At 44.6% G+C, this 23,504-nt stretch overlaps 2 protein-coding genes across 13 annotated transcripts in view; both read right to left on the bottom strand.

Annotated features, from left to right (window-relative positions):
- The window catches only part of STRIP2 (striatin interacting protein 2), a 48,020-nt gene extending 34,949 nt beyond the window's left edge, over nucleotides 1-13,071 (bottom strand). Inside the window, exons 1-8 of one of the 4 annotated variants that reach the window (XM_019825783.3) lie at nucleotides 12,874-13,071; nucleotides 6,907-6,976; nucleotides 3,850-3,924; nucleotides 3,270-3,408; nucleotides 2,730-2,864; nucleotides 1,256-1,376; nucleotides 421-489; nucleotides 115-221 (exon numbers count right to left, since the gene is read on the bottom strand). In XM_019825783.3, the coding sequence (XP_019681342.1) occupies nucleotides 115-221; nucleotides 421-489; nucleotides 1,256-1,376; nucleotides 2,730-2,864; nucleotides 3,270-3,408; nucleotides 3,850-3,924; nucleotides 6,907-6,976; nucleotides 12,874-12,959 (802 nt within the window). In that variant the 5' untranslated portion in view covers nucleotides 12,960-13,071. The remainder of the gene's footprint in view (nucleotides 1-114; nucleotides 222-420; nucleotides 490-1,255; nucleotides 1,377-2,729; nucleotides 2,865-3,269; nucleotides 3,409-3,849; nucleotides 3,925-6,906; nucleotides 6,977-12,873) is intronic. The other 3 variants (XM_045052740.1, XM_019825782.3, XM_003983039.6) reach the window with 3 other exon arrangements.
- A 4,518-nt stretch (nucleotides 13,072-17,589) lies between these two features.
- AHCYL2 (adenosylhomocysteinase like 2) overlaps nucleotides 17,590-23,504 on the bottom strand; it is a 168,837-nt gene continuing 162,922 nt past the window's right edge. For all 9 annotated transcript variants that reach the window (XM_023250553.2, XM_023250554.2, XM_019825777.3 and 6 more), the window contains 4 exons: nucleotides 22,637-22,705; nucleotides 22,456-22,534; nucleotides 21,078-21,198; nucleotides 17,590-20,671 (listed from right to left, as the gene is read on the bottom strand). In XM_023250553.2, coding sequence (XP_023106321.1) covers nucleotides 20,665-20,671; nucleotides 21,078-21,198; nucleotides 22,456-22,534; nucleotides 22,637-22,705 — 276 coding nt within the window. In that variant the 3' untranslated portion in view covers nucleotides 17,590-20,664. The remainder of the gene's footprint in view (nucleotides 20,672-21,077; nucleotides 21,199-22,455; nucleotides 22,535-22,636; nucleotides 22,706-23,504) is intronic.

Raw genomic sequence — 23,504 nt, 5'->3', positions numbered from 1 at the left:
GAAGGAAGGAAGGCAGGCAGGCTGGCAGGAAGGGGAGCTTTCTGTTTCTATTGTGCAGATGCCCCTCCACTACCAGCACCTCATCCCCTTCCTTCCTCAAATGCCACTTCTTACTCAATTCAGTGCGGAAGGTCTCTCGTGCTGTCCTCCACCGGCAGGAGTCTGTCTCTCGCTCCAGGCGGATATTTTCCACCAATAGGTACATGACACTCAGCAGCACCCTGGGGTTATAGAAGGGTTACAAAAGGTTCCCAAAGCAGCTCCTAACCTGTAGTCAGAGACCTCAGGGAGGATTCGTGTGGGAGCTCAACCCAGTGGAATTAGCAGCTATTAGTAATCTGGGTGTATCTGGGGAACTTGGGCAAAGGGTAACCCATTGCTGACCACCCCCTGTTCCAATCCCAGGGCCGCTCCACTCACCTGAGCTCCGTGCTATCAGCAATGGAGATGGCTGGTTTCCGAAGAGCACTGCTACAGGCCTGGCTGTTGCTGCCGTGGGGAGGAGAGAGAGAAGCGGAACTCAGATATCCTCTTTACATCCTGCGTCCCCACTTATCATATACCCAAACCTGAGTACCTGCTATTCCCTGGCTATGTAGCTAAAAGAAACTGGTCTAAGGTAAATGAGCCCACAGAATTCCTCTGCCATCTCAGTAAATGCTTGTCTGTGGTAAAGATGGGCAAGGGCAAGGTCTGTGACAATCCCTCCTATAATCCACATTGTGCCTAGTACTGTGCTGGACACAAAGTAGATGCTAAGCAACCCTTTAAATTTGCCCTATTTAAACTCCTGGGTGATGGGCTTGAGATAAAATGAGGGATCACTATAGTGGCAGCAGCAACCAAGGCCACCTTTAGAGCTATGATCCACAAGGAAAGAACTGGGCACAGCAACAGAAATTGGTCCTGTTCCTCTTGGGTCATGTTCTCAGGTAGAACAGTCTCCTTCATGGATTCCACTTAGGCTGAGTTGAGAAGGTGTTTAGATACAAAGGGAACCCACCCAGGATAGGGCCCTGAAGCCCAGGATCGAAGCTGTAAGTAGGGCAGAAGCTGTTGATGAGCCCAATCTCAGGGAGGAAGACAGAATATCAGAGAGCATGGCTGGAGAGGGGAACTATCAGTAAGCTTTGGACTGAAGTATGAATAGACCGTGCTCCCACAGAGGTCTCTATAGGGAGGGAATCAGCACAGGACATGAGGCACCCTTCAAGGAAGGGGGTTGTCTAGGCCAGCCCTCCCCTAGGCTTCTCACTCGATTTCCATGTGGAGCAGCTCCAGGAAGGCCGAGAAGGTCCCCATCTGATAGAGCAGGAAGCAGTTGTACCTGGACCAGTGTAGCACATCGACCTCTGAATCACATTCCCCAAAAGTGCCTAAAGGACCAGACAGTGCCATGGAATTGTACGTGAGAGTGGTATCCCAGTTCTTTCCACTCTTCCCCATGATCTTAAGACTATCTTTCAACACCTAGCCCAACAATTAGGCTGACAAAGGTAGGGCAAGGCCCTCCAGAACTTCCAGAGCCAGAACCTCCAGAACTTTGAATGAGCCAGTTTCAAAAGAGGAGAAGCAGTCTCCAGAGTCAGGTCCAATGTGCTTATCACTGGTCTGTCTTAAGTTTGAGTTCCCTGAGAAGCAGATCCGGAGAGAACGATTAAAATGCAAGTAGTTTATTTGGGAGATGATCCTAGTTGAGAAGTGGGGAAATGAGATAGGGAAGAGAAGGCAGCCAAGAGCTGAAACCCAGGTTGGGGGAAGCTCTGGGAAACAGTATATATTTTACACACCTCAGAATCCTCCCACCCAAGGAGAGTGAGGTTGTTGGGCTATTTACCCACTAACTCCTGTCAGTCAGTGATCAGTGCTACATGAATTCCCTAGCACTTTCTGGTTACCCCATATAGGCTGCAGACAAAGCTTTCAGGTAAAAAGTTGAAGGTACTGGCAGTTGGAAGTTGGCCAGAGCACCAGACCCAAGAGAGATGGTTAGGCATCGCTTTTTTTTGCTATAGTCTTCCCTTCACCATTCTCTTCCCTCTCCATTTATTATTTTCTTTTATAGTTTTTTAAGTTCCCAGCTAGTTGGTTCTGCCAACAGTCCTCTTATTATGATCTCAGGGCTTATTTTTACTATTCCAGCTAGGCTATCTCATTTCTCTTTCCAACACCTGGCTAATAGGTCTCTTCTGAGAAGACTTCCTCAATCAATCCCACCGAGCTCTGATCATCTCCCAATTACCCACTGTATCCACTCCTGCTGCTATGCTGGCTTGAACCTTCTAAATGCAAATAAGAAATAATGCAGAGGGTCCACCATCTGTGACTCTGAGGTACTCCACTGCCTCCCCTCAGTGGAAGCCTGAGCCATAGCTGATGAAAGAAGCCTCCATGCTCGGCTGGCGGTGCATCATCAACTCTAGCCACACTGATTCGCTTGCTAAATCTCCACATGTGATCACAGCCCACATGAAGAAATAAACAACCCTATAAGAAATCTTGGCATGCCCGGTAAGATAAAGGCCAATTCCAAGGGATCCGGAATAGTACCCACCACCATCTTCTTAACCTCCTCATAAGCACCAGATTACTTCTAGCACTTGATAAGATCTGTCTTTGAGAGGCAGGGAACTTGCTTTTTCAGCCTGGCTTGCCTCATCCTAGTCCTGATAACAACATTTCTCTCCCTGGTTTTCAGCCATTTCAAGCTGGCAAAGGTGGTCACTTGCCTTGGGCCAGGTAGAGAACAGCCCGGGCCACCTTCAGTCGCCGTTCCCTACTGACCACCTCCAGTCGGTCTAGGAGTCCCATCACATAGGCCTTCTGAGCATCTTCCTCCAATTCCAGCCACTCCTTGCCCTGCACTGGGGACAGAAAACCATACAGATCCAGTGTCAGCTTCTGCTTCCCCTTCCTGGAAAGGCTCCTGATAGCATATCCATCTCTGATCCCAGCCCCCAACAAATTCTTCTCTCCAAAAGCTTTCCTTATTTAGCTGAGAAGATTCTACTAAGAGATTGGCAAAGTAAAGGACCCAAAAAGTTCTGGCTGAACCCACTCTGCAGCCTTATCTTCCTTCATATTCCCTCTATTCTCCACACACAGTCTATTCCATCCTATCTCTGCCTTTTCAAGGAATTCTCTCTCTCTCCCTACCTATCCAATTCCTATTCATCATTATAGGTTCAATACTAAATTACCTCTTTTCCACTAATGCTCCAGCCAGCTCTGTCCCCCAAGAAACTTTTTACTTCTCTTATGATACTTACCATTTTTCCTCTTGGCCTCAGTTTTGTGATGTACACACCTCCACTCTGCCACTGGACTATAATCTCTTTGAAGATACTGCAAATTCACCTTCACCCCTGCCCCCTGCATCTCCGGCACAAAAAAGTACTCACCACACATCTGTTGAATTGCAAATTGAATTCACTGACCAAGTAAGGAAATGGAGGTCTGAGAGGATTGCAGAGTGGGCACATGAAATATTATTAGATGTTATTAGGAGTGAGGCAGAGTTGGAGGCAGGGGTTGAATGTCAAGGTCAAGGACTACACTAGGCACAGGGTTTTACCAGGTAGCAGGGTACCTGCCCAGTCCCCATCCCTCGGCTCTCTGGGCCCTTTACATCAGTGAAAGGGACCCAGCTCAGGCTTCTCTTGCTTCCATCCATGGCCTCCCCAATTGAGATATAGGAAACTCTGTGTCCCGTATGAAAGGAGGAATAGAGAAATTATATGGTTATGGAGAGGATGAAGAAGGGTCATACTTTGTTTTGGGCTTTTCTAGATCAGGCTGGGATATCATGGAGGGAAAACCAGGTTTCTATTAATAAGAATCTGGGATCACCTTGAGTCTTGAAATCTTCTTCAAAGCACCTCCTGTTAGTGGTAAATTCCAGGTTTTCAGTGTAGCTATATAATTCTGTGGCAGAAAAGATAGGACAGAGTCACAAACATTCGGCAGACCCTTATAAAAGGGGCCTGAGGTGGAGAGGGTGGCATGAAAGAGCTAAAGCTTCCAACACATTCCTGCGTCCAATTCAATCCAGAGCCAACTTCCTCCCTTTTGGAGCAGTTAAAAATAGCCACTTGTGTCCCTGGGTGATTAAACCATCAAACCTGTCCTCCTCCTGCCAGCTGGCTGCTATAGCAAAGAAGGCAGTCTTCAACACTTGGTGAGGGCCAGGAGGGTTGGAGCAGAGAGGGCTAAATGTCATCACTCCTGCTTCTTAGGGCTGCAGCCCCTTCTGCTTGTCAACCCAGACTGAAGCTATCCTGTCTCTAGGGAAGAGAAGGGCAACGCAGTGCCTGAAATTTAGAGGCAAGCTCCTTGCGCTATTCAAGGAGCCAGAGCAAAGGCTGGAGAGTATGTGTTAGATGGCCCTTTGGGGTTAAAGCCAGTTCATTCTCTCCCTACTGAGATTCCTCAAAGGGTACAGAAGTTTAGGTTCCTGCCCAAGGCCACGCAGGTAGAGACAGCATCAAACCACTTAGAAGTAGTTACTGTCACCAAAGGGCTGCTTATGCCCAAGGAAATCTAACTTTATTAACAATAGCCTCTGAATACAAAATGCAGAGAGCTTGAGAAATAAAAATGCCGTCTCCTACACACACACTCTGGGACATTATACCAGCACCTTCATCTTACAGAGGATGAAGAATTGAGGCTGAGAAGTCAATAGGTGACAGAACAGATTTCCTCAAAATTCTGTGGCCTGAGATCCTTGCTGGAAATTTAACTAGGTCACAGATAATTCACAAAGAGAAATTCACGTATGTTCTCGGTCTAATGGTTGAGAAACACCTTATCTGGGAAGCAGGGCTTTTGAGTCCTGAGTTCCAGAATCCTGGACTGACCAGAAGCAAATTCCAGCCCTGACTCAGATATTCTTCAGTGCTCAGTGGGTAGTGGGCATAGATGTTTTTAAAGAGCGCAACATAAACCCAGTCAGAAAAGGGAGCAAGGCTGTTAGGTACTAAACTTTTTGTTTATTTTTAAATTTTAGATCGTGAACGTTCATATACAGATATAGAATACATACAAGATACCTTTGTGTCTTCTACCCAGATTAAACAAATGTTTATACCTGTCATATTTGCTTCCGACATCTAAAGCCCCCCTCTCCTCCCATTCTATCTTATTCCCCTCTCTAGAGATAACCATTTTAATGAAATTGGTATGTATGCTTCACATGCCTATTTTTCTACTTTTACTACACACATGTATACCTGTAAACAACATGATATGTTCTGTTTTGAAAGTTTTTATCCAAACAGGGTATTATATGTATTATTTTTTTTTAAATCACTATTTAGTATATTTTTCAATAGTTTTTTACATGACAGTATGATGAACACATCTGTTTACTTAACTGACACTGTTCTCAATCAAGCGTGCAACTGGACTTCCCAGAAACATCTTTTAGGTTTGTGTGTTTAAGCTGTTTTCTGGATGCATGTGTAAGTTATTTCGTCACTGTTTCTTTCCCCACTCAACAATGTGCTTTTAATTTATTGATATTGATGGGGCGCCTGGGTGGCTCTGTCGGTTGAGCGTCTGACTTCGGCTCAGGTCATGATCTCACAGCTTGTGAGCTCGAGCCCCACGTTGGGTGCTGTGTTGACAGCTCAGAGCCTGGAGTCTGCTTCAGTATGTGTCTTCTCTCTCTCTGCCCCTCCCTTGCTCATGCTCTGTCTTTCTCTCTCTCAAGAATAAATAAAACATTAAATTTTTTTTTAATTTATTGATATCGAAACATATTGACATAGATCAACTATTTTAACATCTATGCAGCAACCTACTATATTGATATACTACAGTTCATCCATTCCCCTAAGTTGTTTTAAATGTTTTCACAATGGCTACAATAAACATCTTCATATGTGTTTTCTTGTGCCCAAGTGTTCTTTAAAAGGTACATCTAGAATCACTGGGTCATAAGATGTGTGCATTTTCAACTTTGCTAGATATGACCAAAGTGCTTTCCAATTTTATGCTCTGCTCTCTCATGCCAGTCAGTGTATAAAAGTACTCATTTCTCTGCACCCTCGCCAACTTCAGGCTTTTAAGTTTTGCAATCTGATGAATGTGAAATATCTCATTATTTTAATTTGCTTTTCCTCATTTACTAATGTAGTTGAACATCGTTTCATATATTTATTGACCATATGGTTTTCTATTCTCTGAATTCCTATTCATATTCTTTGACTACTTGTCTTTTCCTCTCTTCTCTCTCTCGACACACACATACACATGCATACATATATGAAATATATTTATATATATTATTAGGAATGCTCATCCTTTGTCAGTTATTAAACTCAGTTATTTGTCACTCATCACAAAATTTATTCCCTGTGCTTATTCACAAGAACTTCTTTAAAATTGTCTGTCTCTTTTCTCTGAAAAAGCATGTCTCAAAGTGTCACTTCCATGTGACAGAATATTTAATTTTCACACCATCTCCACCCAAAGCTCGTTTATTAATAACTGGTATTAATAGCACGTGTAACGTGGAGGCTCTTAATGTGAGGGGATCACACTTAGCCTAAGCTAAAAATTCAGAGAGACAGAAAAGGGAGAGGGTGGCAGAAAGAAGGGGGCACGCATGCAAAGATACGAGAAACAAGAGGAGTGGGGAAAAGACGGAAAGAAAAAGGATTTGAGAGTGCACCAAAAGAGAATAAAGAAGGGTAAGCAGAAAAGAGTGATAGAATGAAAGTGGAGAATACTGTAGCCAAAGGAGAAATCACAGGAAGAAATGTAAAAGCAAAGATATTTACTGCTGGAGGTTGGGGACAGACGGGAATGTGGAAAACAGATAAGCTGCCAGGAGAGATCACAGACCCAGCCCTCTCCTCGTGGCCATCCTTCCCCTCTCCACAGCCCATCTCTACCTCGTACCTGACAACTCTGCTGCGTGCCCATCTGCATCTCCATACTCAAATTCCAGAGTGGGGCAGTCCACAGAGCCCTGTAATGGAGAAGTCTTTGCAGTAACTTGGGAAGAGAGATGAAAAAGGAAATTATACTCTCATTTAATCTTCTTCCTCTCCTGAAGTCCAACATTAGATCAGGGAGGCAGCGAGGAGAGTCCCTTCTGGGCCTCTAATCCAAGAAGTACCCTCCTCCAAGCCAAAATACTAGGCTCAGTGCAGGGCGGGGCTGAAGATTCCTACATAGAATCAGAAACTCTGAGTAAAGGGCTAGGATCGTGAACAGATAGATATGAAAGCTATGAAATCTGTGCCTGTATCTGACCTACATAAACACAGAGCAGAAGAGCATCTAGCTGATCTCTAGAAAAATGAGATGGACAAAAACAAAAGAGGTGAGCTGGATTCTAATTTTAGCCCACTGTCATTAGCCCACTGTATGATTTTGGCAGATCTCGTTCTTTGGATCATAGTTCCTCATTTATAAAAGGAGGTCCCTCAGCTGTATGTTCCACAACTTCAGGACTTTCAAATAAGGTAGTATTTCTACTCCACGTTATATTAAAGCTAGATTTCATATGCTGCTGTAGGTATAATGTTATAATCCTATATAAAAAATATTTTAATGTAATCCCATACCCTAACCTCTCTAAGCATTTTGGAGTATTTCCTGCCAGTATACATTAATATATATAAGTTAAAATTTTTTGAATCTCAAAAAAAATATTATTTTGAATCTCATCCATCACATACGGCAATCTTAAACAAGTTACTTAATCTCCCTGTGCCTCAGTGTGGTATAAAAAATGTATTTGGTTTTTGCCCTCGGTTCCAGGCACAGAGCTCCTAAATCCTCCTAAAACCTCCTGATAGGAGTGTCTATAATTTAAAAGCCCCTGTCAACAATACTAAGAGTTTATGCTAGTGAGGTGATTGCTGGTGAGCCTTTCAGAGTTTCAAAGGAAGGTCTGGCCCCACCTCCAGAGAGGGGAGGAGGCTGAAGATTAAGTTCAACTACCAACCAATGGTTTAATCAACCAACTGAGCCAGCCCCTATGCCAATGGTTTAAACAACCATGCCTAGGTAATGAAACCCCATGTAAAAGCCCTGAAACAATGGGGTTTGGGCACACCAAAGTGCTAGGAGGGTGATACCCAGAGGGTGTGGAAGCTCTGCACCATCCTACCCCCACATCTTGTCTTTGCCTCTCCTCATTCTTGAATTGCATCCTTTATATTAAAATTGTAATCATAAGCAGAGCAGTTTTGTTTTGTTTTTTTTTTAATTCTGAGTCATTGTTGCAAATTATGGAATCAGGAGATGGCAGCGGGTGGGTTGGGTGGGGGTGGTCATGGAACCTCTGAGTTTGCAGTTGGCCAGGTATAGTGCTTGTAGCCCGGGGCCCCAGGTGTGGCTGGCATCTGAAGTAGGGACAGTCTTACAGAACCGAGCCTTTAACTTGTGAGGTTTGTGCTAACTATGGATAGTATCAGAACTGAACTGGTGTCAGGGAATTATTGGAAAATGACATGCTCAGTTTTCTCATCTGTAAAATGAGGATAATTCATAGGGTCATTATAAGCACTAGATGAATTAATAGAGGAAAAAGCACTTAGCACACTACCTAGCACTTGGTAGCACTGTGTAGGTGGTTATACTACTTAGGATTTTATTTACTGTACTTACAATATTAATATTATATTATTAGGCATTTTTATATTACATATATAAATAATATATAATATATAATAATACAGTATTATGTTAATATTATATTAAAAGGCATTTTCTCATATTATGACTATCATTTTAAACAGCTAAGTGTACAGCAAAGTGGGCAGATAACTAACCAGTTTACTTAACCAGTTCTCTATTTTTTTTGTTTTTAATGTTCATTTATTTTTGAGACAGAGACAGACAGAGCAAGAACAGGGGAGGGTCAGAGAGAGGGAGACACAGAATCCGAAGCAGGCTCCAGGCTCTGAGCCGTTACCACAGAGCCCGACATGGGGCTTGAACTCACAGACCATGAGATCATGACCTGAGCTGAAGTTGGAGGCTCAACCAACTGAGCCACCCAGGCGCCCCAATCAGTTCTCTATTGTTGATCATATAAGTTGTTTTTAATTTTCCTTTACTATAAACATAAAGTTGTAATACACCTATAAATTTTTTCATATTTAGGATCTTTCCTAAGGATAGATTCGTTTTTCGTTTTCCAAAACCACTTTATCAATTTACACTGCCAACAATGCAAATCATGTTTAAATCCATTATTGCAAATATTTCCAAATACTTCTGGGTTACAGAAACCAGTCAGAAAAAAAAAAAAGGTGGAGGGTGGGAATGACATTAGGTAGTTGAGGTTTTATTCTGATTAACAGAGACTTAAAAACCTTTTTAAAATATATATTTCAAAAAAGAACAGTTTAATATCCCAAAATGAGGACACAATTTTAGAATAAAAGAGTTATTAAAAGTAATGCTTTTCGAAGTTTTTTGCTTGTAAATCAAAGAATAAATAAATTTTACATGTTCCAACACACGCACAAAACGAGAACAAAAGTTTTTAAAAATAATACCATTACTATGTGATTTAGATTTTATTATTCTATTTCTTTTAAAAAATGTTGGGCTCAACTCACAGTTCGAAAAATACTGTTTTAAATTGCATACATCCTGCGGTGGGGCCCAGGGCCAGCATCCCAATGACAAGATGTTGCATGTCCCCTGCTATGATGTGATAAGAAGGGCAGTCACCACTCTGGTCTTCCACCTGAAAGCCCAAAACCTTGCCTTATGTCAGACAGACTCTGGATGAGGTTCACTGAGAAATTCTCACAGCCCAGAGGAGGTTCAGAAGAACTGCTATGGGTGAGGCGGGGGCTGGCCAGGCCAGACCAGGCCTGAGAAGAACTCCCAAGGAACAGAGCCTTGCATGAGTCAATGGACCAGTGCTGCTTCCATGGTTTGGCTAAGGCACTGTGGAAACCTGAAAGGCTGGCATCAGGGGAAACTGAGCGAGGGGTACAGGAACCCTCTATACCACCTCTGCAACTTTTCTATAAACCTAAAATCCCTCCAAAGTAAAAAGTTTAGTCTAAATAAATACATAAATCACATACATCCTTATTTTATTTATTTATTTAGTAAGCTCTTCACCCAACATGTGGCTTAAACTCATGACTCTGAGATCAAGATTTGCATGTTCTACCAACAGAGCTTGCCAGATGCCCCAAATTGAACACACTCTTTAAATGTATTGCATTGAACTACATTTTATGAAAAACTTACTTCAATGCCCTGAATTTTCCTCCTCTTGCCACAAACCAGTAAAATTTTGTCAAGGAATTCGGGAACCAATTAAACCAGGGAATCTGGCTGAAAGAGGCCTGAGGTGACTCATTTGGTTAAGAGCTTTCTTTTTCTTTTAAATTTTTAATAATGTTTATTTATTTACTTATTTATTTTGAGAGAGAGCTTGGGCACAGGTGGGGAGGGACAGAGAGAGAGGGAGAGGGGCAGAGAGAGGGACAGAATCCCAAGCAGGCTCCTTTCTGTCAGTGTAGAGGCTGGGCTCAATCTCTCAAACCATGAGATCATGACATGAGTGGATATCAAGAGTCAGACGCTTAACTGACTGAGCCACCCAGGCACCCCAAGAATCTTCTTATTAAGCAAACAATTATTCTCTAGCTTCCTATTTTCGTTGGGACCGTTGGGGGAGGGTAGGTCAACCAGTGATGGATGAGGAGGCTCTCTTGAATTGTGCCAACAGTAATTCTCTTCCAGTAATCCTTTAGAAGCCCAAGGTGGTGGTTGGGGGGGGGGGTGCGGATAAACCATCTCCCCCGAGGACTGTCTCTCACAGGAAAGCAAAAGGAGGGAAGGAAGGAAAGGCAGATAGTCATCTGAGTCTGGGAATGTACTGACAGGTAAAAAGCAGTTTTCCTGCTGCAGTGGAAGGTGGAGGAAAGCTAATCTTTCCAGCCAGCCTTTTGGCAGGCAATGAGCCCAGATGGAGAGGATCACTGCAGTTGTCCGTTTCCGTGCATAAAAAGTACAGCTGCAGACAACCAGGAGGTAAAACTGTGGGGCAGGTGGAAAGCTCTGAGTCTCTGGATACTGGACTCAGTGGCAAAAGGAAAGTACTATCAGAGTCCTTTCCCTGATGGGAGACTTGCTAGGCAGGGAAAAGCCCTCCTACGTCAGGAGTTTTAATTCTCCCAAAGAACATATCATTCTGAAACTGATTATTTTATTTACTTGCATATTGTCTCTCCACCCTGGCTAGAATGTTTGCGCCACAGAAAAAGACCTTGTCTTGTTCACTATTGTATCCCTAGCACCTAAACAGTGCTGGGCATGTAGAAAGGACTCAATAATTTTTGAAATAATGAATGGCCCACCCTCTTCTCCCAAAAAAAAAAAAAACAAAAAACAAAACATTTAAGCAAAAACAATGTCGCCTTGGGGGAAGGAGGTACAGGGTGTTCTAAAAGGCCAGATTCATAGTGAGGCAGGGAGGGAGATGATGTGGACAGAACCCTCATCTAGCCAGACAGCAGAGCTGAGCTCTGTCTCTGAAAGGGGGTGTGATTTTGGACTAGTCTTTTCATCTCCACTTCTCTCTTTTAAAAAATGGGAGGGATTCCTACTTTTCTGTATCAAAACGAAAAACCTACATGAAATCCCTCTGGAAGCTGCGAGGTACTATTCAAATGGTAAACCGACTGGGACAAGAAAGACCTGGCTTCTAGTACCAGGTCTGGCCCTATGAGCTGCTATGTACTGACCAATTACATGGCCTGTGCCTGCACTGAATTAAACATCTGACATTCAATTATCTCATTTGACTTTATCTCAACCTTCTGAGGTAGGTAGCATTAACCTCATTTACAGAAGAAGGAACTGGAGCTCAGAGAGGCTTGGCAATTTGCCAAAAGTCACACAGAGAGTAAGTGATAGGGCTAGGATTCAAAACCTGGTCTGGACGACCCCCAAAGCTCGGTGCTCCTGGCCACTATGCCAGATGCGTGATCTTGGGCAAGTGACTTCTGTCTCTTGCTTCTGGAAGAGAAAGGGCTAAAGCAGATGATCTCTACAGTCCCTTTCACACCTGACGTTTTGGGGTCTATGCTCTTGATCCCCACTCAGATCCAATTCTACTCTTGGCTGGTTAATGGACACTGGCTGCATGAGGCAGTCGGAGACTAATAATTCACTCCTTTCATCCTCCCAGTTAGGATTCCTTTCCAGAAGACGAGGAGATAACCCCAACATTCATATTCCTATCTGTGGGTTTTGTATCCTGAGCAGTTCCATCCACTCCCTCCGGTACAGCCCCGGCCTGAAGCCTGTCGTTGACCCTTAAGGGTAGGGGTCCTGATGTCCGTGGAAGGCACTCCCTAAACCGCCTGCCAACACACGGGGGAAGGGGCCGCGCAGAAGTCACTCGGCACATCTGGATCTGCTCGCTGGCCCAGGGGTGGGAGCGCGGCTGCCCCCCACGCCGGCCCGTCTCCACTGCGGCGGAGCTCTGGCCCCTCACCCCTTCAGGCCAGTCGCTGAACCTCTCCGCGCCCGTTTCTTCCCGTAAATCTAAAACACGAATCCCCACTTCAAGGGGCTGCAGAGACTAAGTGCGATAAATATTTGAAAAGTATCACGTATGGTCTCGATCGCGCTACATCTTCGCGTCCCCGGAGGAGAGGCCAGAAGGCTAAGAAGCCCCCGACCAGGAGACAGGCAGAGAGGGGTCAGGGGCTGCAGAGCCCAGGCTGCGGCAGACCCCGCAGACGCCCGCTCCGAGGGGCGGCCCCGAACGCGCCGGGGGCTCCGGAAGGGCAGGGGGACCGGGCCGAATCACCTCAGCCACGGCTTCCCGCCCTCGGGCGTCTCCCGGCCCCAACTGAAGCTCTCCGGGCTCCTCACCTCCGACTCCCGCCGCTGGCTTCTGAACGCTTCCCGGCCCTTGGGTGCCGTCTGCTTCCCTTTGCCGCCGCCGTTGCCGTTGCCATTGGTGGACGCGCTTCCGGCCCCAGGCGCCGCGGGGTCCTCCATGCCACCCTACTCAGCGGCTACCTCAGCCCCTCCGCGATCTCTGCCCGGGGCGACCCCGCCGCCGCGCGCTGGGATCCAGGCTCCGCCCTCTCCACAGCTATTGGCTGCGGCCGCGCTCCGCAGCCCCGCCCCGCATCGCGATTGGCTGTTCGGCCGTTCCGAGCGGGACTCGGAGGAGGTGGGGGGGGCTTATTTACGGGACGTCCCCCCTCCTATTTTTTTTAAGTCCTGCCGCGTTGCTGGTAGCATTAGGCTCGGGGGTAGGCTCTAGGCATTACTTCCCGAATTCTGGGCCTAGAGGTTTGGCGGGTTATCTTTTTGCTTCTCGCTCAGCACTCACCCGCTCCCAAATAGCGACCTTTTCGGGGAGCTCTAGTCTCCGCCTCCTGCTCCACTGCAGTCTCGGTTTCCCCATTACCACAGAAGTCCTATCCTAGCTCCCGCATGACGCCCCTAGTCCCGATTCAATCGCAGGGGAGGCATGGCACCGCCGGGTGGTCAGGCACACCGAAGGCGACGAGAGATTCGCCCTCTCAGATTTCTCGAGAACTTATCCCGCCTGGAGTGAGGGCTCGACTGGGAGATGGTGGGTTGGGGGGTGGGATGGGGCATTTTCACTTCAGTGAAATCGCTGGTGCCCTTCAGGGCTGCTTCTGGTCATCTGCCTTTCTCTTGTGAAGTAGGGCACCTTCCTCAAGTGTGAGCTAGGGAGAAACGTTGAATGGAGAGCAAACCCCCGTATGCTCCCTAGCACGTTCCTTCCTTCCTCTAAGATCCCTCCTGAGGGCTTGATACAAAGGAAGCTCTCTGGTCAGCCAATTTATCTAGAATGCTGTTGACAGTAAATAGTCCCCAAAAAGCAGCCTGAGGGGAATGGGTGGGATCAAAAGGATGGGATTGAGGGAATTGTTGAACTGCCACTTTGTTCTAGGCCTTGCACTTGAAACTTTCCAGATATCTTATGCTACTTCTGACAGGTTGTTTCCACTAATCCTGTATTACTGTTGAGAAAACCAGGACTCCGAGATTACTCCTCGCAGTTCCCAAGGTGTTCCATCGTGTCTAAGTGTATTTGCTGTTCTTTCTGGAAAAAACTTTCTGCTCTTCTTCTTGGCTAGCTTCTATTGTTCCACAAAGATTCTATTTCATTATTACCTCCTCTTCCAGAAAGCCATCCTTTTGACCGTTCTCAACCCGCTCCGGCTGGGTGGGTGTCATGCCAAGTCTGCTTGGATTCAAAACTCTTCTATTTTCTTTCTTTTTAAAAATTTTTTGTGTCTTTATTTTATTTTGAGAGAGAGACAGAGTGCGAGTGGGGGGAGGAGCAGAGAGAGAGGGAGACACAGAATCTGAAACAGGCTCCAGGCTCTGAGCTGTCAGCACACAGCCGGACGGCGGGGGTCGAACTCACAAACTGTGAAGTCATGACCTGAGCCGAAGTCGAATGCTTAGCCAACTGAGCCACCGAGGCGCCCCTCTTATATTTTCTACTATATCCCCAAAGTAAGAGGCTCAAAGGAATGACTGCTCCCCCTTCCTGTATCTTATGGACAGCTCTGTCCCTTTCTTAACCGTATGTCTCCCTCAGAATTTACTCTGCTAGTCGGTAGGTGATGGATGAAGGCAGAGTTGAGAGCGAGAACTCCTTGGAGCTTTCTCAGTTACTTTCTCTTCTGTCCCCAACATCTCCTTACCGTACTCATGTACTGTACTTCCCTTTCCTCTCCCATTCCCACCAACGTGGATAGAAGTTTCTTGAGAGTAGGGCCAAGTTTTGTTCATTTTGTATACCTCATATATGTACGTTTAACACAAGATTTCTGTAATAGGGACTGAAAGACTTGTGGTGGGGAGCTGTTCCATGCATTGTAGGATGTTTAGCAGAATCCCTGGCCTCTCCATAGTAGATGCCTGTAGTACACTCCCCCAAGTTGTGACAACCAAAAGTGTCCCCAGATATGGCAAAAATGTTTCCTGGGGGGCAATATCTTCTGCAGTTGAGACCTACTGGCTTAACAGAATTGAAATGACCCGAATTTCCAAGACAGTTCATGGCTCGAGGCCTCACCTATTTGATTTTGGAATTTTCTTTTTGGGTATAATTTGTTAAACTCTAAAAGAGTCACACTCTGCTTTAAAATTCACAACCCACGCCTAGCTCATCACTGCTGCAGTGTGGTAAACCCGCCACTGCACAACCCATTAGGGTTTCTTAATAAAAGAATTAATTATTCTATCTTCCTACTCCCAATTCCTGTCCTCCTAAGCAGTCAGAGTTCTAGGATTGGTAGGCCCAGAGCTTCATCGTCTCTTTTGTGAGCTTAGTCAATCATCAGGATCCCCAAACAGTCAGTGGTGGCCAGTTTTGAGGCTTTCTTCCTTTTCCAGTGTATACCTTGGGCGAAAGAACAAAGCTTCAAGCTGGCTTCAATGGGGAGGACTGAGGATATCTCTCAAGTCCTCTCTGGCCTCTATGCAAAGCTAATTGCTAAGCCTAGAGCTCCATCTGGCTTCACTTTCAGAGAAGGGGTTTGAAAAACGGGTGTTATGGAGTTTGCAAAGGATCAACACAAGAGACCTCAATCCATTATCTTCTCTACACCCTGTGGAATGGGAGATAGTGAAGATCGGACACCTGTCTGCTCATTATAGTCCCACTTTCAGAACTGGTCATAAGGAAGAAGGTATCTGGAAACAACTCCTGGAAGAAGTTGACAAGAAACCATGGATGAACTGAAAACTTTGAAATTATAGGCCATGGACTTGGTACACACTGAACTTCTTTTAGCTTATTTGTCAGCAAAGATGTGCTAGCCGTCAATACCATTGACCACGGAGGCATCCATACATACACCTGAGGGCTAATCAGTCAGGGGCTGGTCTACAAGTTTTTCTATCTTGCAGAGATGGCTCCCGTGCTGAATTATTTTTAAATCAACACTACCACTTTTTCTTGTCCCCAAACTCAGGCATTTGGGGGCTCCTGGCAGAGGTATAAATAGGTATAATTACAAGGGCTGAACATATTCCTTTCCCCATGTAAGCATGGAGGTCAGATACTTGACTAAACAGACAGCACCTGTTATAGAACTTAAAAATAAGATGTAGAGGGGTGCCTGGGTGGCTCAGTCAGTTAAGCATCCGACTTCGGCTCAGGTCACAATCCCAGGGTTCATGGGTTCGAGCCCTGTGTCTGGCTCTGTGCTAACAGCTCAGAGCCTGGAGCCTGCTTTGGATTCTGTGTCCCTCTCTCTCTGGCCCTCCCCCTGCTCACGCTCTGTCTCTCTCTCAAAAATAAACAAACACTTAAAAAAACATAAGGTGCAGAAAGTCTTACAGTATCTAATTTTTTAGGGCATTGGGCAGCCGGAATGATGCGGTAGAAAAAAGACAGAATATCTTCCTCTCCCATCAATGCTGCACAGGTAGGTGTAATGAGGCAACAGGGGATTTAGGACCCTTAGACTGAGATAAGAAACTGATGTTTGTGTAGCACAGTGTGTGCCATATTTTTAAGCAGCATTTTAAAAATTAAATCAGATCTTTAAGTCCTTACCCCAGGAGATAAGCATTACCCATTTCAAAGGCAAGAAAAACCAAGGCTCTGAGTCATTATATAATATTGGTCAAATTATACAACTTGTAAATGGAAGAGCTAGTCAAGTGAGCCTGACTTAAGAGGTCCAGTCTCTTTCCACAGGACCACAGGCTAGAGAAATTGCACAGCAGTGCGTAGTCAGGGCTTACCCCGTGAGTCTGAAACTAAGACCCAGGCACCCATGCTCCCATCTTTCACAGAAGAGGAGCCAAGCCCTGCTGTAGGGGGGTGAAACCTGCCAGTGGCTCATAGGTTTCATTGCTGGCCCCTGCATTCTCCTTCGCAACTGGCGTGGCACCAGCTTTGAGCCATTACCAACTACCCAAACTGTTTTAGCCCTTAGTTTAGGTAAACACAAGTCAAAGTAGCAGAAGATTCTAAGAGGGAAGAAAACATCTTGCATACAGGAAGAACTAGTTTAATTTGTCAACTAAGAGAGGTGGCTATTAGAAAACTGGCTCAAGAATGGCCACTCTACTGGTAGTTGAGGAAGAAGAGGAAGTTGGATTCGCCCTTTAGTTTCCGATTTAGTCAGGCAAAAGCTGATCTGGAAACAAATCTCTGTCAGAGTAATTTATTTCTTCCCTTTGGTTGGATGTAGTCAAGTTCTGGGTGTCAGGACCCTTTAATCCCAAACCATGGATGCTGGCATCTTGTGTTGTCCAGCTAAGGGCAGAACACAGAGGGCTTGGGGGACCTAGAACCACACTCTAGTTTCTCTGTACTTTTCAACTCCCGGGGGTGATGGTTCTGAGAAAGCAGGTTCTCTACACACATAGCAGGGGGTGGGTTGGGGGAAAGATATTAGTGGAATGGCCTACCATGGAATAAGGGACCCAAGGCTAAGGCCATTCAAATATGCTATTGGTAACCACTTCAACTGTTCACATCTTTGCCTTGCAGTAGGCTCTCCAGCCTGTTGCCAAGAAACGTCACTCATCTCTTGAATTCCTAGTTCACAGAAGCAAGCAATACTCTCAAGATAAGAATCCATTTTAAGAATATTTTATTTATCTTTTGAGATTACATAGTCATTATTGCTGATCTAATACAATCACTTAGACATAAAGATTTCCAAGATCCTCTCAGAAACGGTGATCCTTAGAGGTTTTATTTCCTTTCAGTAAGATGACAATGAGAACTAGATGATTATATATATAATATATATATATATTATATATATATAGTTTAGTTTATTCTCTACATATAATTTGCTGGTGTTGCCTATTTTCTTTCCATAATTTCCTTTATTAAAAAAGCTTAATGCAACAATGCATTTTGATTTCTTTTTTTTAAAACCATGACAAAGTTAATTTTGAGAAAACCACAGGAGCAGCAATTTCAGATCTGTTCAGAGAAAAGCCAAGCAGCAAAAAAGCTTTGCAGGAGTATGTGGCCATGGGGAGCCGTGCTCATATGGGAGGGTAGGTTGAGGAGGTAGGAGGGCAGACAGAAGGTAGACCAGATACCTTTTTTCTTTTTTTTAACGTGGAAAACAAAAAACAAAAACCCTGAATTTCCATTAAGAAGGCAGATGAGACCTTGAAAACTAGCAGAAATTCATTGCAGAAAAAATGCTAAGTATCTCCACCAGCCAGGGCCATATACAAACAGATACTTCGTCTTCTTTCCTATGCTTCCAGATACCTGAATGCATCTAAGGTGAGAGCTCGAGGGAAGAAGACACATTTTGTTCTCTGATTCCAAGGGTAGAGGGAATAATGACCAAATTCCAACACTAAGGTAGAACCCAAATACTCAGGAGGCCTGGGCCTCCTTCTTCTTAATGGTTGATGACATGGGGTCCCTAGAGAGAAAGGAAAGGGGGTCATCTGAAACTCAGAGGCAAATATCTCACCATGGGCAGCAACACTGGCAATCAAACTTAGAGGCCCAAAGGTGGCTCCTTTTTTATTTGGAATGGGTCTCTTCACTATAACAAGGCAGGGTGTACTCTGTCAGGATCAGTACCTAAGTAATACTGCTCCCTAGAGAATTCGGCTTTACTGAGAAACAGCAAGTTATGGGTTTTGGCTTATGAACATAACAGGCTAGAGTCCAGATATCTACCTAATGGAATCTGCCCTTGGTAAAAGTTACAAAGACCTGTATCCAGTTAACTAATACAAAAGAGATGCAATTAATACAAAACTCGGAACTGGGTAGGCAAAAGGAAGAACTGAGAGGTCTAGTAGAATTTTCAGCATTTACAATCTTCCTCATGAAAGAATATAGCCATATATGTGGCACTTTTCCGGTATGTGCTAAGACATAAAGCCTCTGAGGAACCAGACTCTCTAGGCTGAGACTGCATACTATTTAATGAAGCAAACAGCCATTTATCCAAAGGCCACCTCTCTACCTCCAAAAGGAAGGTCACTTCCAGACTAGCTCTGAAAGTATACATGAACGCCAGGGGAAGTTGAACAAAGTGGAGGTAGGTGAGGAGAATCAGGGTGGGAAGGTTATAGTGATCCTGGGTGGTCTGGTGGTGTTTCCTTGAGTTACCTTGGTCTTGAGACTATGAGGCAGACCAGGGTAGGAAAATAAAAAAGGGGGAAAACAAACCAACAAACATGAGAGTGTTAAAGAAAGTTGTCAGGGGGGGAAAGGGACTCATTTCATTCAAGATTTCTAGGGCCACTCCAGACTTTAACTCTTAGAACAAGTCTGGTCCCAGTGAAACCCTTAAGACCAACATGTCAGTCTCCAAAAGGTATCCAACTCTTACGTGGGACATAAAATTTCAGGCTGCTTGCATTACTAGTTTTTTGTAATGTTGGAGTTACTCAAGAAACTACCTCTGAATTATAGAGTCTTAAGATGGAAGAGGCAAGAACATAAAAATATATCCCAGCAGAGAAGAAAAACCACAGACTAAATCGTAGAGACATCAGATCCCAGTTTCATCAATGGCAATGGCCAAAGAAATGAAATGTCTGATGAAGCTGAAACTAGTCAAACTAGCTTTAATCATTTGGACACAGTTTACAGTGTCACCTCTGTATAGCTTACCCAGTTTAGCTGCAGAGCCCTTCCCAGGAGACAAATAAATACATTCTGCTTCTTCAGAGTGACAAGCTGTGGGCGTGAGTGACCTGTCCCACTTCCAGAGCCCTACACCCCCCAGATCCATTGGAAAGTTCATCTTTCCTTGCTCAGTTTCAAAAGCAGTTTTAGGCAGTAAGAGGAAATTTCAGGAAGCAGAGTTTCTCTCCTTTTCTGAGACAGTGCCAGTCTAGAGGGAACTTCCCGGGAAACTGTCCAGTTAAATGACAAGTAAAACTATGGGCCCCACTGGGGCTAGCCCCCACTTCCTGAGCAGGGGTTAGCTGGGTTAGAAAGATGGCAAGACAAATATCTGACAAACACCAGAGCTGCAGAGGAAATAATGGAGGCACATCCCTCTTGGACCCAGAAAGTGTTAAAATAGACATGACTATTCAAGGAAGAAAGGAGTCCTGGGTAAGGAAGAAGACTCCAAGTTAGCACAGGCATAGCTAAGTTTTTGGTGTAGCTTGCCAAAGCCATAACATATACTCCTTCTTTCCCAGTCATTCTATAAAGAAGGCAGTGATAGTGATGGTCAAGGCTGGGAACTTAGGCCATGTTGACTCGGTAGCTTCCAAAAGGCCTAACCTAGGGAAGGGCCAAAGGTGAGAAAGGCAGCTGCAGGAAATTTATTCTAAAAAACCCAGGGAACAAGGAGTCTGGAATCCCTGGACTAACTCCTGAACCTGGACAAGAGACATATGACCATTGCTGAGGATTCCAAGTCAACGGGGAATGATGCAAAAAATGCACTGGGAAGGATTACCCCATTTCTTTCCTTCCTCAGCCTGTCCCTTGTGGCTCTCACAGCCTCCCGGGCAGTAACCACACTTTGGGCCAAGGCAACAGGCACAGGATTCTAGGTTTTAATAAATAAATAACCTAACATATAGGGTGAGCACGGCGAGCAGCTGATTGGAGAAGCAGCTTGCTGGGTTCTTTCCTGTATAGGAGTGGAGAAAAGACTTGGAGTTCTATTCCTTAAAACTTCTTCTGGCTTGAATTACAGGAACTTAATACCTAGAGGGAGAAAGAAAGATGAGACTATGATGTTATCAGCTTATGAGGATTCTGGGACATGAAGAGCCCACCTAAAGGTACAGCAGGTAGACAGGGACTTTTCTGGAGTGGATGGTGAGGGTAAATACTTGTGGTGCTTTTTCACATCAGTGAAAATGCCCAGTATTTCTCTATAAAGAGGTAAAAATAATATTAAGATGAAGTGGAGAAAGGCAAATTCAGAAAACGGAATACTATTTAATGTCTGGAGAAAGCCTCAAAGAGTCCTTTGGGGGTGGTACTGAGGGGGGAGTGGGTTTATTTTTCTGAGTTCATGTAAATGTAGTAAAAGTTGTAAAGACCAATTTCAGTGCAGAAAGCTCTTTACTACCCGGGTTTCCCTGTTTTCTGGGGGGGCCCAAGGCACCTGTAGTAATTAGGCTTGAAAGGCCCATTCTTGTTGAGTCCCAGATACTTGGCCTGTTCATCTGTCAGCTCCGTCAGGTGGGCATCAAAGGTGGGCAGGTGTAGGCTCGCCACATACTCATCTGGAACAGACCACAGAAGCCCTGGTATAAACATTCATGCCTCTTGTCTGGCTGTGCTCGCCAGGCTAGGCCTTAAAAAGTTGGGAGACACCTTCTAATTCTCGGAGCTGAAAGAAAAATGCTCAACTTTGGCTCACCGGCCCAGAATTCTAAGGAGTGGTTGCTTGAGCTTCAAGCCCAGTGTTTTTCAAAACCGTAACACTTCTTTCTTACCAGCTGTTTCATCCTTGAATCTTTCCTTCTCCCCAGAAAGGTAAGGGAGACATGAAAGAAGCAATAGTTCTTAGGGTCTAAAAGAAAGGATGGGATAGCAAGGGAATAAAAGATGGGAAACCGTACTTTGGGCGACTCAGAAAAACTAACACCCGAGGAAACTGGAAAGGAATGTCTAAGAATGATACTACACTGTTTGCTTTGCTTTTAGTATCCTTAGTTATGGGCTCTGTCTATATTCTATTGCCTGAATACATATTATTCAGAATTTTATGTCATTTTTCTAACTGTTTGGTCTTCCTAACTTCATTATATATTCAGCCAAAATATAGACTGTTCTATTTCTTTTATATCCTTCCAAAGGATATATTAAAGGGAAAATATGTCAACACCTAACAGTTGCTATGCATCAAGTGCTAAAGCAAAACAAAACCAGAAGCTGATTTATTCCCTGATCTTTGCCTCAGGAGTTTGTAAACACACTGTATCAGTTCAGATGCTTGAGGCGGGTTCTTTAAATTTTCAAGAGTTTAATGTTTCCCTTATATGAAACACCCTCATGACTAGTCTTAACAGAAGCTATTCAGTCTTTCCTTTGGCCCTGACAATGAGGCCAGAGTTAGAAGATGTAGTATGAAAAGTCTTCTCAGTCTGAGGAAAGTCTGGAAGGGGCTATGCAGCAGCCTAGAATTGGAATAAGTCAGATGTCACAAGGTGGAAGATGAGTCCTCTTTCTTAGGGGAAGATTTTTTTCTCCTTTGAGATTCTTGCATATAAGATACTTTAAGAGAAAAAAAAAATCCTTAAAATTCACAGGTAGGCAAACCAAATCATAGCAAAATGTAATGACTTCACTAGGACAACTCATGTGGAAAATGTGATAAATCAATCAGTAATGAAACCTAGGAATCCTAGCTCCTACTTTAGAAGGCACAGATATCTCCCCCACCCCCTTTCCATAAGAAATTTAGTGCCCCAAACTTCATTTAGCCTCTCACTCTGAACTACTTGGGAACGGACAGGGATGGAAGAGCGCATGCTTACCCATTTTCTTGGGCAACAGGTAGACATCCTGCTTATAGCGACCCTCAGGAGCATTGTAAAGCTCTATCAAGGCAAGAGCCTAGAAAAGCAGAGAGATGGATGCTGATGTGCCATATCAAGTGAAACCCTGATGGTCTGATGACCCGTTCCAGCCCACTGCTTTCCGCTCTGATGGCCCTACCTGAGTAGTGGCGGTGATTGAGAGCACAAATGTAGGCACTGTGGAGCAGCTTAGGTTCAGCAGACGGCCCTGGAGAGAAGGGTTAAGACACAGATGAGTTAGGACAAAGTCTCTAGCCTTTGAGGAGCGAAGGACGCACACAACTGAAATTTTCCAAATACTTCCAACTAACATGGCTGGACAAAAAGTAGGTGTTCGATAAATAGAAATGAATTGGTCGACATTTAAGTGGAATTAAAAACTTCTGGAAAATTTGATGAAGGTAATGGATAAAAGATCTCTGGGATTATGTAAAAAGGAATAGAGACGGTCACGTGATACTGAGACTTATGCCAAGGAAGGGTATGCTTCTCTTGAATTTCATACTTTCTGCAACAGAATATCCTCCTTCAGAGGCACTGGCATTCTTTTGAAAGACTGTTGTAAGCAAGGATGTAGTCAAGTCCAGGGGCAACCTCTCCAGGTTGTGAGGGGAGGTATCTTTGGACTTAGTAAGCTGTGATGATTTCTGTGCTTCTTCTGCAGTTTGGTTCTCCTGAATGCAAGGGTATTCTTGTATTTCTAGTGGATGATTCAGAGAATACAAGGGCTGGAGGCTACTGGAGATTGCTATCCTTTCCTATTTTGTTCCCTAGGAAGCTTGACCACCTTTTTTTTTTTGCTGAAACATAGTAGCCAAAAACCATGGTGCTTGCTTTTGTCACCAAAATCACTAGATGGGACCTCCCAGGGCAACTAGAAATAAGTCACCAGACAGCTGGCTGATATAAAAGCAATTAATGAATATTTAACAACCTGCTCATCCCTTCCCTGTACAAGCTCCTTTCTCGTGAAGGAGTAATCCAGTCCCTTTACAGATGCCCTAAAG

Source organism: Felis catus, chromosome A2, assembly GCF_018350175.1.
Source record: "Felis catus isolate Fca126 chromosome A2, F.catus_Fca126_mat1.0, whole genome shotgun sequence".
Lineage (NCBI taxonomy): Eukaryota > Metazoa > Chordata > Mammalia > Carnivora > Felidae > Felis > Felis catus.
The sequence above is the reverse complement of the archived record's forward strand: the minus strand, read 5'-3'. Positions and strand labels throughout refer to the sequence as shown.